Source organism: Littorina saxatilis, linkage group LG11, assembly GCF_037325665.1.
Source record: "Littorina saxatilis isolate snail1 linkage group LG11, US_GU_Lsax_2.0, whole genome shotgun sequence".
Lineage (NCBI taxonomy): Eukaryota > Metazoa > Mollusca > Gastropoda > Littorinimorpha > Littorinidae > Littorina > Littorina saxatilis.
Window position 1 is genome coordinate 185,545 of NC_090255.1, and position 16,015 is coordinate 201,559.

The 16,015-nt window shown below is 42.4% G+C and overlaps 2 protein-coding genes across 2 annotated transcripts in view; one reads left to right on the top strand and one right to left on the bottom strand.

Moving 5' to 3' along the window:
• The window catches only part of LOC138980740 (uncharacterized), a 77,902-nt gene extending 75,122 nt beyond the window's left edge, over positions 1-2,780 (bottom strand). Inside the window, exons 1-2 of the mRNA XM_070353643.1 lie at positions 2,746-2,780; positions 1,819-1,895 (exon numbers count right to left, since the gene is read on the bottom strand). Coding sequence (XP_070209744.1) covers positions 1,819-1,891 — 73 coding nt within the window. The 5' untranslated portion in view covers positions 1,892-1,895; positions 2,746-2,780. The remainder of the gene's footprint in view (positions 1-1,818; positions 1,896-2,745) is intronic.
• Positions 2,781-2,966: 186 nt separating this feature from the next.
• Positions 2,967-16,015, top strand: part of LOC138979355 (exosome complex component MTR3-like) — a 38,519-nt gene continuing 25,470 nt past the window's right edge. Inside the window, exons 1-2 of the mRNA XM_070352044.1 lie at positions 2,967-3,098; positions 11,403-11,463. Of these exons, the coding sequence (XP_070208145.1) occupies positions 3,012-3,098; positions 11,403-11,463 (148 nt within the window). The 5' untranslated portion in view covers positions 2,967-3,011. The remainder of the gene's footprint in view (positions 3,099-11,402; positions 11,464-16,015) is intronic.

Here is a 16,015-nt window from a genome sequence, read left to right on the forward strand (position 1 = left end):
GTCAACCTACCCTTTGACACTGAATGGGTCAGTCCCATCACCTCCAGTCATCTCTTCACACACACACACATAGTAACCCTGTCAACCTACCCTTTGACACTGAATGGGTCAGTCCCATCACCTCTAGGCATCTCTTCACACACACACACACACACAGTAACCCTGTCAACCTACCCTTTGACACTGGATGGGTCAGTCCCATCACCTCCAATCATCTCTTCACACACACACACATAGAAACCCTGTCAACCTACCTCTCAGACGCTGAATGGGTCAGTCCCAACACCTCCTGGCATCTCTTCACACACACACACACATAGTAACCCTGTCAACCTACCTTCAGACGCTGAATGCAGGGATCGCGTTTACCGGTAATTTTCGGTATTTTACCGGTTAAGATTCGCCAATACCGGAAAAAAAAGTGGATGTCGGTCAGACGTACCGATTGTTATTTGGTTTGACCGGTAAAAAAAAAAGTATTAATTACAAAAATCGTTTGTCAGTACGAGAGAGAGAGAGAGAGAGAGAGAGAGAGAGAGAGAGAGAGAGAGAGAGAGAGAGAGAGAGAGAGAGAGAGAGAGATTTGGATGGCTTGTTGTGACAGCGCTACACACGCATGTTGCGATTATGTCTCCATTGATGACACTTGATGTCAAGGTGTCAAACATGACGTCAAAAATCAGACATCATACTTTTCGCGCCATTTCTTTCCCAGTCCATCGTAAAATCTTTCAGTTTATGTTATAAGGGACGGCGTCTAACTATAGCCGACATAGCATCATACCGGGAAATCACGTACTCACACCAGCTTAGATCTTTGTCTACATACAGTTGATTATTGTGAGGCGAGTCGATTGCGATGAAGAAGCAACGATCTTTACTGTCTTTTCTACCCCCAAGAGGTGAGAAAAGGCCTTTGAATGAAGGAACTGAAAGTGAAAGTACTTCACGGCCTAGTACATCTGCAGAGCCTGAGTCTCAAGCGGCGGCAAAGAAACCAACATCGGCATCTTCCACTGTCAAACGATTTCAGGAAAAATGGTGCAAAGAGTTTCTGTGGTTGCGGACAGAGGGGGAGGGGGAGAACTTTCTCATGTTTTGTGAAGACTGCAAAAAAACACGTCAAAAAAATGGTTACACAAGAGTCGAAATTTTCAACATTCATCTCTCGAAGACCATTCAAAATCGCTAAGTCATAGAAATGCTGTTGGCTCTGCGCGTGAAAACTTTTTGACAACAAAGACTAGGCGAAAGTGAAACTGTAACAGTAAGTAACTAGTGAGTAAGTCTTCCAGTTGCGTGATTACTATTTGCTTTCCTATTTTATTTCGGAAGTGTCTCTCTCTTTCTCTCTCTCTCTCTCTCTCTCTCTCTCTCTCTCTCTCTCTCTCTCTCTCTCTCTCTCTCTCTCTCTCTCTCTCTCTCTCTCTCTCTCTCTCACACAGCGGATGTCACTGTCAAGTTGTGCGACAGTTGCTTTGAAGGGGGGGGGGGGGGGGGGGGGGGAACGTCCGCATATCACTGACATTGATTTAATGTATTGTAAGTCATTGTTTGTCTTTTACTGGTTGCCTTGGCAAGCTTACCGATTTTTGTGAGAGCCTTGTAGCCAGCTCAAGACGTCATACCGGTTTGAAAAATACCTAGCGCGATCACTGTGAATGGGTCAGTCCCAACACCTCCAGGCATCTCTTCACACACACACACAAATAGTAACCCTGTCAACCTACCCTCAGATGCTGAATGGGTCAGTCCCAACACCTCCAGACATCTCTTCACACACACACACACACACAAATAGTAACCCTGTCAACCTACCCTCAGATGCTGAATGGGTCAGTCCCAACACCTCCAGACATCTCTTCCGTTCACGGATGTGAGTGTAAGCCATAGTTCTGGAAACAAAAATATAAAACTTGATCAGGCCTTTCAATAACATTTTCAATTTTTTTGAATGACAATGTTGTGACTGATATGATTCCTGCAAATATATATACAGCAAACACAGAATAAAGTCTGACAGCCTGCAAATTAAACTTGCCTAACAAAACTGTACTATCAGTATCATTACTATATCAACCATACCACTCTACAACAGGTACCATTACTATCACTATCAATACAATCGTACCACTCTAAATATATAATTCCATCTACCTGGCATGTACCCAGGCTGTACAATAACTGGCACAAAAAAGGCCAGTAATTTTGTCACTTTTGTCCAGATATTATTTCTGCATGAACAGCACAATCAGAATAATGTCTGACAGGCATAAAAACTCTAAAATGACGAAAGTGTACTGTTAATCGTTGATATAACGTCATCATTGAAATTCCCTTCAAAATCAAAACCGTCTTGTCACTGACGTACGGCAAACCAGACAAGCTATAATTGTCTCTCTCAAACTAAGAGATCAGTCTTCCGATGAAAAAGAAACAAAATCGTTACCAAACTGAAGCAAGAGACAAATCAGCTAGAACAGCGCAAAATAAGCAAATCCATTTCGGCCTCCGAGTTTGCTTTCGTTTCAGTCCGATGAATAGACTTCCGCGAAACGAGCAATGGCTTCCGCACGTCGCAAAACTGCTCAGACTACGAGCGATTTCTCTCTCAAGACAAATGCATAATCATCTGAAACTTCATACGACTAAAACATGTTTATCTTGCGTAATAACTGGAACTAAAATGCAAATACCAGACACTCGATACATAAACTGCAATCTTCTTTTTCAGGAATTCGTTACCCGTCGTTTTCTCCGTGCAGCCCCCGCGTTCTAAAGTGAAAGTACTGACAGCCTCGTTTTCAATTAGTTTAACTCTGCAGAGTATATTTACTTTATTTTATTTTATAATTTGAGGTCATTCCGTCTTGTCGTTTAAATGCCTTCATTTTAACAGTATCTGAGCCAAAACTTACACTGATGAACGTTATAAAAAAAAGAAAAAGAAAAAGTCTCCTTTGCCAACTTTTCGACAGAGTAGCATCCCCTGAACCAATGTGGCGGCCACCATGCCCGACACACGAAGAATCACTGGACCTGAGGAAACTCAGAGTCCCTTTGCCTTTTGCCCGCAATTTCTAGCACAATCAGCAGAGGTATGTTGAGGATGTATGGCTAATAGCATGCATGGTTTCTTAAGTGTCATGCTACAAAAACCCCGAAAACCCCAAGTCTATATCTTCAAATTGAAGTTTTTGACAATGACATGTCTGTCAGAAGTCATGCCTGATTCTTGCTTTTTGCACCCATTACTTTTGCTCCTTCGTAAATCTTCACACAAACACGAAAATAAAGCCATGAACGGTGAAAGTTGCAGATGTAAGTTATGATTTGATACAAACAATGTGAAACATGTTATGTTTAAGGCCACACAAAAAAAAGTTGTATGTTTCTGGTAACATGGCTAAAAAAAATAGGGTAGGTAGATCTAGGTGGGGATTTTTTTTTTTAATTTGTCAGGGTAGAAAATAGTTATAGAGTGACGCGAAGAGACTGGACTTACTATACAAAGAGAAAGACAACACATTACAAAACAAATGAGACAAAAGGGATGCAGGGTTATCCCCCTTGTGTCGTCTGCCGTCTGTTACTTTCGTTTTGACGCTTTTTTTTTGCTTTTTTTTTACAAATGCAATAAAAAAAAAAGTCTAGGGTCGGCGGGAAAAAACTAGGTAGGGTCGGGTAACCAGAAACATACAACTTTTTTTGTGTGCCTAAGGCACAGTAAGCCTCCCGTAAACCATCACAGATACTGTCAGGCTTTTACACACAGTACAAACACACATTCATTTAAACACTCACCGTAAAGAGCGAGCAATTTTCAAAGAATTTATTTTTGCGTGGTTTAGGCCACACAAAAAAATTGTCTGTTTCTGGTAACATGGCTAAAAAAAATAGGGTCGGTAGATCGGCTTTTATTTTATTTTTATTTTTTTCCCCCAAATGTAGACCAATAAAACTAACTTTAAAAATCGCGCAAAGAGACTGGATTCACTATACATAGAGACAAGACACTCAACACATTTACAAATCATCAGCGGACTTTCGTTTTCACACGTTTTTGTTGTTCGTTTTCTCACCCTGTCCTTGACCACAAAAAAAAAATAAAAAATTTTGAGTTTGGAAAAAAAAAGTTTAGGGTCGGCGCCGAAATTTAGGGTCGGTCGGGTGACCAGAAACAGACAATTTTTTTTTGTTGGCCTTATCTAACCGCGTGATCAAGTTTCCTTTTTTTCACAATGTAGTCGTCAGTTTGTGATTTCAATGTGACTCGCTGTAAACTTATCTGCAATAGCACGTTATTATGTACCTCTGAATCTAAACACAACAAACGGCTGCGATTCACGAACTCTAGCGATGGCTTTTGACTGTTCAGAGGAACTGGCGAAAGGCATAACCGTCGTCTGCTATGAGAACCACGACCTTGCATGACCCTGCTTCCGGGCTTTTCTTTTTTCAAACTTTCAAAACTTTGAATTGTACTGATCCTGTCTTGATGAAAAAAGAATTCTTTTATGATTTAAGCAGACCTGTCAACCTGTACAGTTTTCCCGTATTTTGTACGGGATTTACTCAAATTTTGGTGTGTACGGCGTACAACGCCTAGCTGTACGGGTAAACCAAATTGTACGGGAATATTCAAAACCCGAACAAAGATTCGAAACCGATCATCAGATTCGTTTCTGTTTAGCAGACGACAACAACTAACAGAAAAAGACTGTAACTGAGCTTGTGCGCATGCGCAGAAGGTATCATAGAGGGCGCTGTGGCCCAATCCGCTACTTCCGTGTCGCGAGATTTTGTCTTTGTTTTCACTACTTACTTCAGCGACAGACAACGATTCGCGTCACTTTTCGTGCTACAACGGAAGATGGAGAGGCCAGCGGAGAAAAGAAAGAAAGCCGGATATGGTCAGCACATGTCGGAGTGGGAGAAAACGTACTTTGGTGTCGTGCGATCATCGGACAAGGGAAAGGAGTACAGTTTGTGCGTACCATGTGGCTCGCACATCAAAGTGAAAGTTGCTGCTTCTGGTCACTACGACTTGAAGCAGCATTTTGAAACGGCGGTACACAAACAATCATTGATTCGTTCGAAACAGTTCAAGCCTGTGAGTGTGAACCAACATTTCCAGAAACGAGACAGCCGCCTTAACGGAAGAAGATGTGACGCAAGCCAATGCCATGAAACCATTACCACAGTCAATCTGGCCTTGCCACGGCAAAGTCAGCTACTGCTACCTACAACAAGTGTCGTGCTTGAAGTGATCTAGTGAGACTGGACTGTGATTTTTCCTGGTGAACAGTAGTACAAAGTAGTTGTGTGGGTGTGACTACGGTGTTATACATTTAAGCTTAAAGTGATCTGGTGAGACTGGACTGTGATTTTTCCTGGTGGACAGTAGTAGTTGTGTGGGTGTGACTGTGTTATAAATTTAAGCTTAAAGTGATCAGGTGCACTGGACTGTGATTTTTCCTGGTCAGTGGACAGTAGTAGTTGTGTGGGTGCGTTTTACAGTAGTTGTATGTATTTATTAATGCTAAATCAGATGTGTTTTATGAATACAAAATAAATGTTGAGTATTTACCAGCTGGTCTTTCTTCTTTTTTATGTCGTGTGAGTCTTGCGTGTGAACTCAGGTTTGCGTGTGTTCATTTTTTGGGAGTGTGTAAGGGATTGTTGCCCTGATTACAGTTTTTAATCATATTAGTACAGGTTGGCCTTGGAAGGGGTTGACAGGTCTGATTTAAGAATGTTTGTGTAACATTAACAAGCTGTCAATTTATTATTTAGATTTTAAAAGTTAGGTCTAGCGCCAAAATGCACCGTCCGATTGTCTGATCAGACAATCCGCAAAATTGATTCTTTGAAAATTGCTCGCTCTTTACGTAGGGCACCTAGGATGTTCTCAAGCGGTGAGTGTTTAAACGAAAGGGTGTTTGTACTGTGTGTAAAAGCCTGACAGTATCTGTGATGGTTTACGGGAGGCGTACTGTGCCTTTAACAAAACACAATCTAACTTCTAGTTCTAAGGACGAATTTTCTTAATTTTTGATGAGGTTGTTTGGGGTTGTTGTTGTGGGTGTTGGGAGAAAAGTAGTACATGTACCGTCATGCTTGGTTTGTTTGGGGTTGTTTTTGTGGGTGTAGGGAGAAAAGTAGTACATGTACCGTCATGCTTGGTTTGTTTGGGGTTGTTGTTGTGGGTGTAGGGAGAAAAGTAGTACATGTACCGTCATGCTTGGTTTGTTTGGGGTTGTTGTTGTGGGTGTTGGGAGAAAAGTAGTACATGTACCGTCATGCTTGGTTTGTTTGGGGTTGTTTTTGTGGGTGTTGGGAGAAAAGTAGTACATGTACCGTCATGCTTGGTTTGTTTGGGGTTGTTGTTGTGGGTGTAGGGAGAAAAGTAGTACATGTACCGTCATGCTTGGTTTGTTTGGGGTTGTTGTTGTGGGTGTAGGGAGAAAAGTAGTACATGTACCGTCATGCTTGGTTTGTTTGGGGTTGTTTTTGTGGGTGTAGGGAGAAAAGTAGTACATGTACCGTCATGCTTGGTTTGTTTGGGGTTGTTGTTGTGGGTGTTGGGAGAAAAGTAGTACATGTACCGTCATGCTTGGTTTGTTTGGGCGAGTGACTTACGCTACAACGTTGGAGACATAGTGGGTTAGGTTGGGTGGTTAGTGGGTGTTTGGTTTTTGTCCGAAAAAAGTAATTAAGGTAAGGCAGTGATCACGCTTGGGTTTGTGAGCTGGGTTAGGGTTTGGGTTTGTGAGCTGGTGTTTCCGCAAAGTCAAGAGGACTGTAGTCCACACAAAAACTGTCACTCAAGCCCGGTGTCACGAACTGAAACCTCTGCTGAACAATCCTTCTCATTGCGGCCCGACTAAACTACGCGCCAGCACGCACCAGCACGCGCTACCTTGAACCATAGCACTTATATACTTTATTTTTATATTTCTTGTTAGATCATCGTCCATTCTTACATAATACAAAATTCCAAACTTCAATGATGAAAATTACGGAAGTTATGACGAGTTTAAGGAGAGCTTATGCACTACTCTCAAGTCCGACGATATCCGCCATTGACTAAACAGCGCGCTACCACTTTGATTTGACAAAGATCCTAAGTTGTTTGAAGTTGAGACTATCCTAGCAGTTCTGCTATCATCCAACACAACCATCACCACTTTGATTTGACAAAGATCCTAAGTTGTTTGAAGTTGAGACTATCCTGGCAGTTCTGCTATCATCCAACACAACCATCACCACTTTGATTTGACAAAGATCCTAAGTTGTTTGAAGTTGAGACTATCCTAGCAGTTCTGCTATCATCCAACACAACCATCACCACTTTGATTTGACAAAGATCCTAAGTTGTTTGAAGTTGAGACTATCCTGGCAGTTCTGCTATCATCCAACACAACCATCACCATTTTGATTTGACAAAGATCCTAAGTTGTTTGAAGTTGAGACTATCCTAGCAGTTCTGCTATCATCCAACACAACCATCACCACTTTGATTTGACAAAGATCCTAAGTTGTTTGAAGTTGAGACTATCCTAGCAGTTCTGCTATCATCCAACACAACCATCACCACTTTGATTTGACAAAGATCCTAAGTTGTTTGAAGTTGAGACTATCCTGGCAGTTCTGCTATCATCCAACACAACCATCACCACTTTGATTTGACAAAGATCCTAAGTTGTTTGAAGTTGAGACTATCCTAGCAGTTCTGCTATCATCCAACACAACCATCACCATTTTGATTTGACAAAGATCCTAAGTTGTTTGAAGTTGAGACTATCCTAGCAGTTCTGCTATCATCCAACACAACCATCACCACTTTGATTTATGGAGCTGAAATTGTGTATAATTAAAGAATAAAGTAACATAAATGATACAGGTCATTGTGTATAATTAAAGAATAAAGTAACATAAATGATACAGGTCATTGTGTATAATTAAAGAATAAAGTAACATAAATGATACAGGTCAAGGCAGTGCCTGCTTCAAAGTGGTTGTGCAGTTGGTATGCATTATGTCTGTATATTCAGTCAATGTCGAAGTTTTGTCATAACTTCCGTAATTTTCATCATTGAAGTTTGAAATTTTGTATTATGTGAGAATGGACGATGAACTAACTAGAAATATAAAAAAAAGTATATAAGTGATATTGTTCAAGGTAGCGCGTGCTGGCGCGTAGTTTAGTCGGACCCTCTCATTGCGGTCAATGCGCGTGCGCCAATCTTGGACTTAAAAAATGCGACCCTTTCAAGGATGTCGTTAGGCGTCGGACATCGGACATAGGCCGATTAAAAGGCTCAAAAGTCCAATTCACATCGCCGCATGGCGGTCAGATGTCCTATCGTTTTCAACTGAGCGCGGCCAGACATTGTCCGATAAAATCTCCATTCCTTCGGACAGCGCGTTATTTGATCATTTTCCTTTCATGATAAAAATCTTCAAAAAAGCGACCGAGCGCTCTCGCGTACAGGTGCACTGAAGTTGTGCAGTGCAGATCTTGCGTTTTCCGAACGGGTTGCGATGTGAGCCGTTTACGTTCACCTGTCTACAGCACATTAAAGTTAGGAGTACAGGAGACAACTCCAACTGACCAAGGCTCGCGTCTGCTTTACTTTGCTTTCGGTTAGAGATGAAGCGCACTGCACTGAATCATGCCACCGAAAAAAAAATTAAAGCCTGCCAAAGAACAGCAAAAGCTGAACACGTTTGGCTTTTCAACGGCATCGTGTGCTACATTAGGGCCAAGAACATGGGAAAACACGGCTAGTATCATTCTGGAAAATGACAGTTTTAATGACAGTGTCGCCGCTGAAATCTCCACAATTACGGAAAGAAAAGCTTCTTCACTTTAAGATGGTGTCGGTACAGCAGGAAATTCACACAAACGATATTTTAATAAGGTTAACTATTCATGGCTGACCCTGTTTAGTACTAGTTGGTTTGAATTTTACAGCAAAGAGACCATCCATATATAGGCAATCATGCAGTTTGTGTGCCAATCATGCAGTTTGTGTGCCAATCATGCAGTTTGTGTGCCAATCATGCAGTTTGTGTGCCAATCATACAGTTTGTGTGTCAATCATACAGTTTGTGTGCCAATCATACAGTTTGTGTGTCAATCATGCAGTTTGTGTGCCAATCATACAGTTTGTGTGCCAATCATACAGTTTGTGTGCCAATCATACAGTTTGTGTGCCAATCATGCAGTTTGTGTGCCAATCATACAGTTTGTGTGCCAATCATACAGTTTGTGTGCCAATCATGCAGTTTGTGTGCCAATCATGCAGTTTGTGTGCCAATCATGCAGTGTGTGTGCCAATCATGCAGTGTGTGTGCCAATCATGCAGTGTGTGTGCCAATCATGCAGTGTGTGTGCCAATCATGCAGTGTGTGTGCCAATCATACAGTTTGTGTGCCAATCATACAGTTTGTGTGCCAATCATGCAGTTTGTGTGCCAATCATACAGTTTGTGTGCCAATCATGCAGTTCGTGTGCCAATCATGCAGTTTGTGTGCCAATCATACAGTTTGTGTGCCAATCATACAGTTTGTGTGCCAATCATGCAGTTTGTGTGCCAATCATACAGTTTGTGTGCCAATCATACAGTTTGTGTGCCAATCATACAGTTTGTGTGTCAATCATACAGTTTGTGTGTCAATCATACAGTTTGTGTGTCAATCATACAGTTTGTGTGCCAATCATACAGTTTGTGTGCCAATCATACAGTTTGTGTGCCAATCATGCAGTTTGTGTGTCAATCATACAGTTTGTGTGCCAATCATACAGTTTGTGTGCCAATCATACAGTTTGTGTGCCAATCATACAGTTTGTGTGCCAATCATGCAGTTTGTGTGTCAATCATGCAGTTTGTGTGTCAATCATACAGTTTGTGTGCCAATCATACAGTTTGTGTGCCAATCATACAGTTTGTGTGCCAATCATACAGTTTGTGTGCCAATCATACAGTTTGTGTGCCAATCATGCAGTTTGTGTGCCAATCATACAGTTTGTGTGCCAATCATACAGTTTGTGTGCCAATCATACAGTTTGTGTGCCAATCATACAGTTTGTGTGCCAATCATGCAGTTTGTGTGCCAATCATGCAGTTTGTGTGCCAATCATACAGTTTGTGTGCCAATCATACAGTTTGTGTGCCAATCATACAGTTTGTGTGCCAATCATACAGTTTGTGTGCCAATCATGCAGTTTGTGTGCCAATCATACAGTTTGTGTGCCAATCATGCAGTTTGTGTGCCAATCATGCAGTTTGTGTGCCAATCATACAGTTTGTGTGCCAATCATACAGTTTGTGTGCCAATCATACAGTTTGTGTGCCAATCATACAGTTTGTGTGCCAATCATGCAGTTTGTGTGTCAATCATACAGTTTGTGTGCCAATCATACAGTTTGTGTGCCAATCATACAGTTTGTGTGCCAATCATACAGTTTGTGTGCCAATCATGCAGTTTGTGTGTCAATCATGCAGTTTGTGTGTCAATCATACAGTTTGTGTGCCAATCATACAGTTTGTGTGCCAATCATACAGTTTGTGTGCCAATCATACAGTTTGTGTGCCAATCATACAGTTTGTGTGCCAATCATGCAGTTTGTGTGCCAATCATACAGTTTGTGTGCCAATCATACAGTTTGTGTGCCAATCATACAGTTTGTGTGCCAATCATACAGTTTGTGTGCCAATCATACAGTTTGTGTGCCAATCATACAGTTTGTGTGCCAATCATACAGTTTGTGTGCCAATCATGCAGTTTGTGTGCCAATCATGCAGTTTGTGTGCCAATCATGCAGTTTGTGTGCCAATCATACAGTTTGTGTGCCAATCAAAGTAAGAGTGCTGAAGTTTTTGGTTGCTTTTTAGTTTGTTTGTTTCTTTTTGGTGTGTGTCCTGTTTGAAACAAAAGTAATAAAACAATATACACATACAATGTCGGTGCCGGTGCATATACTGATATGTGTGTGTGCACATAATTTTGTGTTTTGCACAAAAATATAATGTTCCATTAAAATGTCTGAAAGCAGTCAAATGTCCTATTGATGCCGAAGAGCTCAGGACATTTGTCCTTTAGGTGTGAATTTGTGGCAACATCCCTGCCCTTTGACCGAACGAACCATGGGTTAGGATTAGGGTAAGGGTTAGGGTTAGGTTGCTCACAACCTGATTAATCTCCCCATGTTAGCGCATGCGCATTGACCGCAATGAGAAGGATTGTTCAGGCAGAGTTTTCAGTTTGTGACACCGGCAACCAGTCATGCACAAGTACTGATAACAGATAAGTGATACTAAAAACAAAACAAAAACTGCAACAAAGCTCGCAATGGCAAAGAATTGTCTGACTGTGTGCACATTTTTTTCCAGGCATTTTCTGATGGGAAAAGAAGAGATGGACGGAAAGCAGAAGCTGACCATCGGCCTGTGTGTAAGTGTGGCAGCCACAGCACAAATTGCATCACGGTAGTGGAACACCCTTTTTAAGACACCTCCCTCCTTTTAAAGACACCTCCCTCCTTTCTCAGATACAGCCGCACTCGCCTAAACGAAACACGCTTAAGCAAAAATGTGGATATCTGAAACCATAACCAATTCCCCGTCAGACCCCCCTCTTTGTAAGACTATTTCTAATTCGGATAAGCCAAACTCTGTCAAAAAATAGCTTACTCAAACACGGACATCTCAAACGTGATTTTGACAAATAAGCCAAACTACTGTCGTAGAGGTTGTTTTTTTTATGCTTGAAAAACACGTCAGGAAGATAAACATATTTCGTCACGGCTATAACTATCCTACGGAAACGAACACATCACCTGTTTTTGAGTATGCGGGGAAACTGATGACGTGTGCCACATGTTTTGCAGGCGCCAATGTTTGGACAGAAAGACTGGTAAGTTTGCGTGCGTGAATTAGGTGGTGGGTTCAGGGTTAGAGAGATGGGATGGCCGAGGGAGGGGCACAGGGGAGGGGCAGGTCGAAAGGTAACCTTGGGAGATTTGCGATGGGCGTGGTTTATGGGCTAGTCGAAAGGATGTGAGCTCAGGCTTAGATTTGTGCGTGCACGATTGTTTCTTTTGGAGTGTGTAGAGGAGGGAGTGTGTAACATGCAGTCTCCCAGTGTGTGTGTGTGAATTCGTGTGTGTGTATGTGTGAGGGGTGGGGGGAGAGATGGAGCGTGCATTGGCCTGTGCGTATAGAAGCGCGCACATTTGTGTGTGTGTGTGAGGGTGGAGGGGAGGGAGGGGGCGGGTGGAGGGCAGGAACGAAGTGGAGCGTGCATTGATTTGTGCGTTCAGTAATGTGCGCGCATTTGTGTGTGTGTGCGTGTGTGTGTGTGATTAGGTTATGTCATACACCAATAACTTGCTCCTGTGTGTGTGTTTTCAGGTATCGAAGCTGATTCAGAAATGTCAAAGAAACCGAAAACGCGAACCCTTACGCTAAAACAAAAGATCAACATCATCAATGAGGTTGAATCAAACCCGACAAAGAGAAAGACCACAATTGCCGAAGAGCACAAGATTCCCAAAAGCACTCTGTCGGGTATCATGAGAGATAGGTAGAAGTATAAACGGCTCTTTTTCTCTGGAAAAGTGTCTGGTCAACAGAGACGACACTGTAAATGCCAGAAGGAAAGCATTGACACGGCCCTTCTCGAATGGTTTTCAGCTGCTCGCGCGGCAAATGTCCCAATGACTGGTAATATCTTGATGGAAAAAGCCTCAGAAATATCAAGAAAACTAGGACATGCAAACTGGAAATGCAACGAGGGTTGGCCGCATCACTTTAAACGAAGACACGATATCGTGTGCAAAACGATGTCCGGTGAAAGAAAAGCTGTCGATGAAACGCATGGGTGGAGGAGATTCTCAAACCCAAAATCGCTTCATACCACCCAAAAGACGTGTGCAATGTTGACGAAAGCGGGTTCTGGAAGCTACTCCCAGAGAGAACTCTTGCCTTCAAATCAGAAAATGCTTTGGGGGCAAGAAATCGAAAGAAAGATTGACATTCCTCGTGGCAACAAATATGGACGGAACAGAGAAACTGCCAGTTTTCACAATCGGCCGTTCGAAAAACCCAAGATGCTTCAAGGGCATGAAGTCGCCACCAGTGAAATACACCGGCAACGCAAAAGCATGGATAACAGCAGAGCTCTTCACCGAATGGCTCATCGATTTTTACAATTCCATGCACACATAAAACCGTAAAGTCTTGCTTGTGCTGGATAATTGTTCTGCTCATGACAGAAATGTGCAAGCTTGACTGAAAGCAACCGAACTCTTATTTCTAGCCCCAAATGCTACAAGTAAACTTCAGCCCTTAGATCAGGGCATCATCAAAAACGTAAAAGTTCACTATCGAACAGCGATGGTGGTGAAATTGATCGCGCACATTGATTCTGGACTATACTACCAAGTGGAGACTTCCAAATCACTCTTCTTGATGCCTTGACTACTCTGAAGCAAGCATGGGGACACGTTACAACAAGAACCATCGCCAACTGCTTTCGAAAAGCAAATTTCGATCCAGTGACTCCAAGTCACGACAGTTCGTTCAACTCGGATGATGACAGCGCGATTCCCCAGTCACTTAGAGACAGATTTTTGGCAGAGTTTGACATAGACGTCGAAGAGTATGTCAACGTGGACGAGGATGTCCAGATGTCTGACATGTCCTGGTCCGTGGGTGAAGAAACAACCGAGCAGAACAGTGACGACGAGGCAGACCCTACACCCATCATCAGCCGGAAAGACTTGCTGGAGTCCCTCCAAAAAGTTGATCTCTACTGCATGCAAGTGTTTGTGCCGGGGGATCCTGTCTCACAGGCATTGACATCATTCAAAGAAACCTTACACAAGCATCTCATTAATGTGGGGACTCGGACAACTATCCCGCAATTCTTCCAGAAAACTGAACAGAAAGACTTGCCGGATGAAACCCAACAAGACCGAGATGATGGGCGCTGTTGTGATGATTAAGGTAAAGAAGAGGGTGAGTCTGATGAGACACCATGCGACAGAGACATGACAAAACATGCAAGTATGTCTGACGCAGATGGTGAGTGTTCTGAGAAGGAGTACAGCGCACCAGGAAGTAAAGAAACTGAAGTTCGTAGAACAAGACAGCTGCCTGGGAGACGCTTGGGCAAAAAATGACAATTACATGTCTGACACGGAGGAATACAGCTTCACAACTGAGAAGGAAGAATTCGAAGACATGGGAGGAACAGGAATGGAGAATGACAGCTACACAACTGAGAGGGAGGAATACAGCTATGAAACTTAAGTGGATGAAGAAAGCTTTGTAACTGATTCGGCTGAAGAAGAGACTGATGAGGTGCAGATCACTTTCCAAGAAGCGGCTAAGAGAGAGGCATTTGTGCCAACAAACCGTGCCTGGCGACAGGAACAGTCGAGACTCCATGGTCTTCCGTTGTTGTGTGATCTACCTGAAAGATCTCGCTCTGAGCTGCTTACAGACCCCCTTCAGGTAGACACAATAGTTGGGGACGGGAATTGTTTTTATCGTGCACTTAGTCTGGAAGTGTGTGGCACACAGGACCTCCACGAAGAAATTCGTGCCAAACTCATCGACTTCATGCTGCAGAACGAGAAACCATTCTCAGGCTATGTGGGCACCAGTATTGGCAATCATCTTCTTGCCAACACCCTCAGACCTAACTCTTGGGGGTCCAACGTTGAAATCCTTGCGGCTGCCAGCATGTTCCAAACAACTGTTGCAGTGTTCAAAAACGAGTGGCTTTCATACAAACCTCTTTTTCCAATCGAAGGAAGAGATCTTTGTGAAGAGCAAATCTACCTGAGGAATGTATGTGCTCATTTTGAGCGAGTGGTGAAGATCAAACCACAATAAACATGCAGCGAAACAAAACATTTGCCTACAATCTATGTTTACGGAGATTTGATCTTGATTTATGACTACAGACACAAATTGTCTAATTTTGTTTTTTTTCTTTCTTTAATGGAGAGGGTTTTATTAAACATTACATTTATTATGATTTACTTGGAATCCTTTTAACAAAAGCGTACAGTCGAACTCGCTTAAGACGAATCACTGGGGATCGGGAAATAAGTTCGTCTTAACCGAAATTCGCATTAAGAGAATTGATTGATTTTTTTACTGTCACAATTTTAGAAGTAAAATTTAAAAAGTCGTGTAAAAGCATGTACATTCTGATCAATCTCCGATTTCATGGTGTCCACCAGTTCTGGTGCATATGTACTACCCTGGTCAAGTTTCCTCTCAAGACATCAAAGAGACCGCCCCATAGATTAAACTCCCCATAGGTTAAACTCGGTCACTGACCCGGGTGCAGGAAGTGTTTCCTCTCTCATATGAAAGGGGAACCACCTCTCATAGCTAAAACTGGGGTCATTGTCAATGACCCCTGGGAAGAAGGTCAGTGTCTATAAAGAAGGCCACCCAGCCATCACAATGGACCTGCCTTTGACCTCGCCTCACACGCAGATCCTTGTAGCCTTGTGACTTTTAGAGACAAAGCGGCTCTGGGGCGATGAAAACGTGTTTGTTAAAAGAGGGGTTCGTTATGCAAATGATGTGATATGTCGATCTCGGGACGAGTTTAAAGATTTCGCCATAAGCGTGAGTAAATTACAGACATTATGCATGCTTGGGAATCCAAAAAGTGCTCGTTATAAGCATAAATTCGTTACAAAGAATTCGTTTCAAGCATTTTTTTTAAGCATGAAGAAAGAGGTATTCAGTTGGGAACTTAAAACTAATACGTTATAAGTCAAAATTCGTAACTAGCGTGTTCGTTTTAAGTGGGTTCGACTGTAGTTGCTTGTGGAATCTTTGGTTTTGTTTCTGAGATGTGTCACTGTTTTCACCATTTATTTTTACAGTTGGCTTTGAGGTATTAATAAAGCCCCACGGAAGAACGCACTTGTAACTTGTCACTGTTTTGATCTCATTCATTTAAACACACACACACA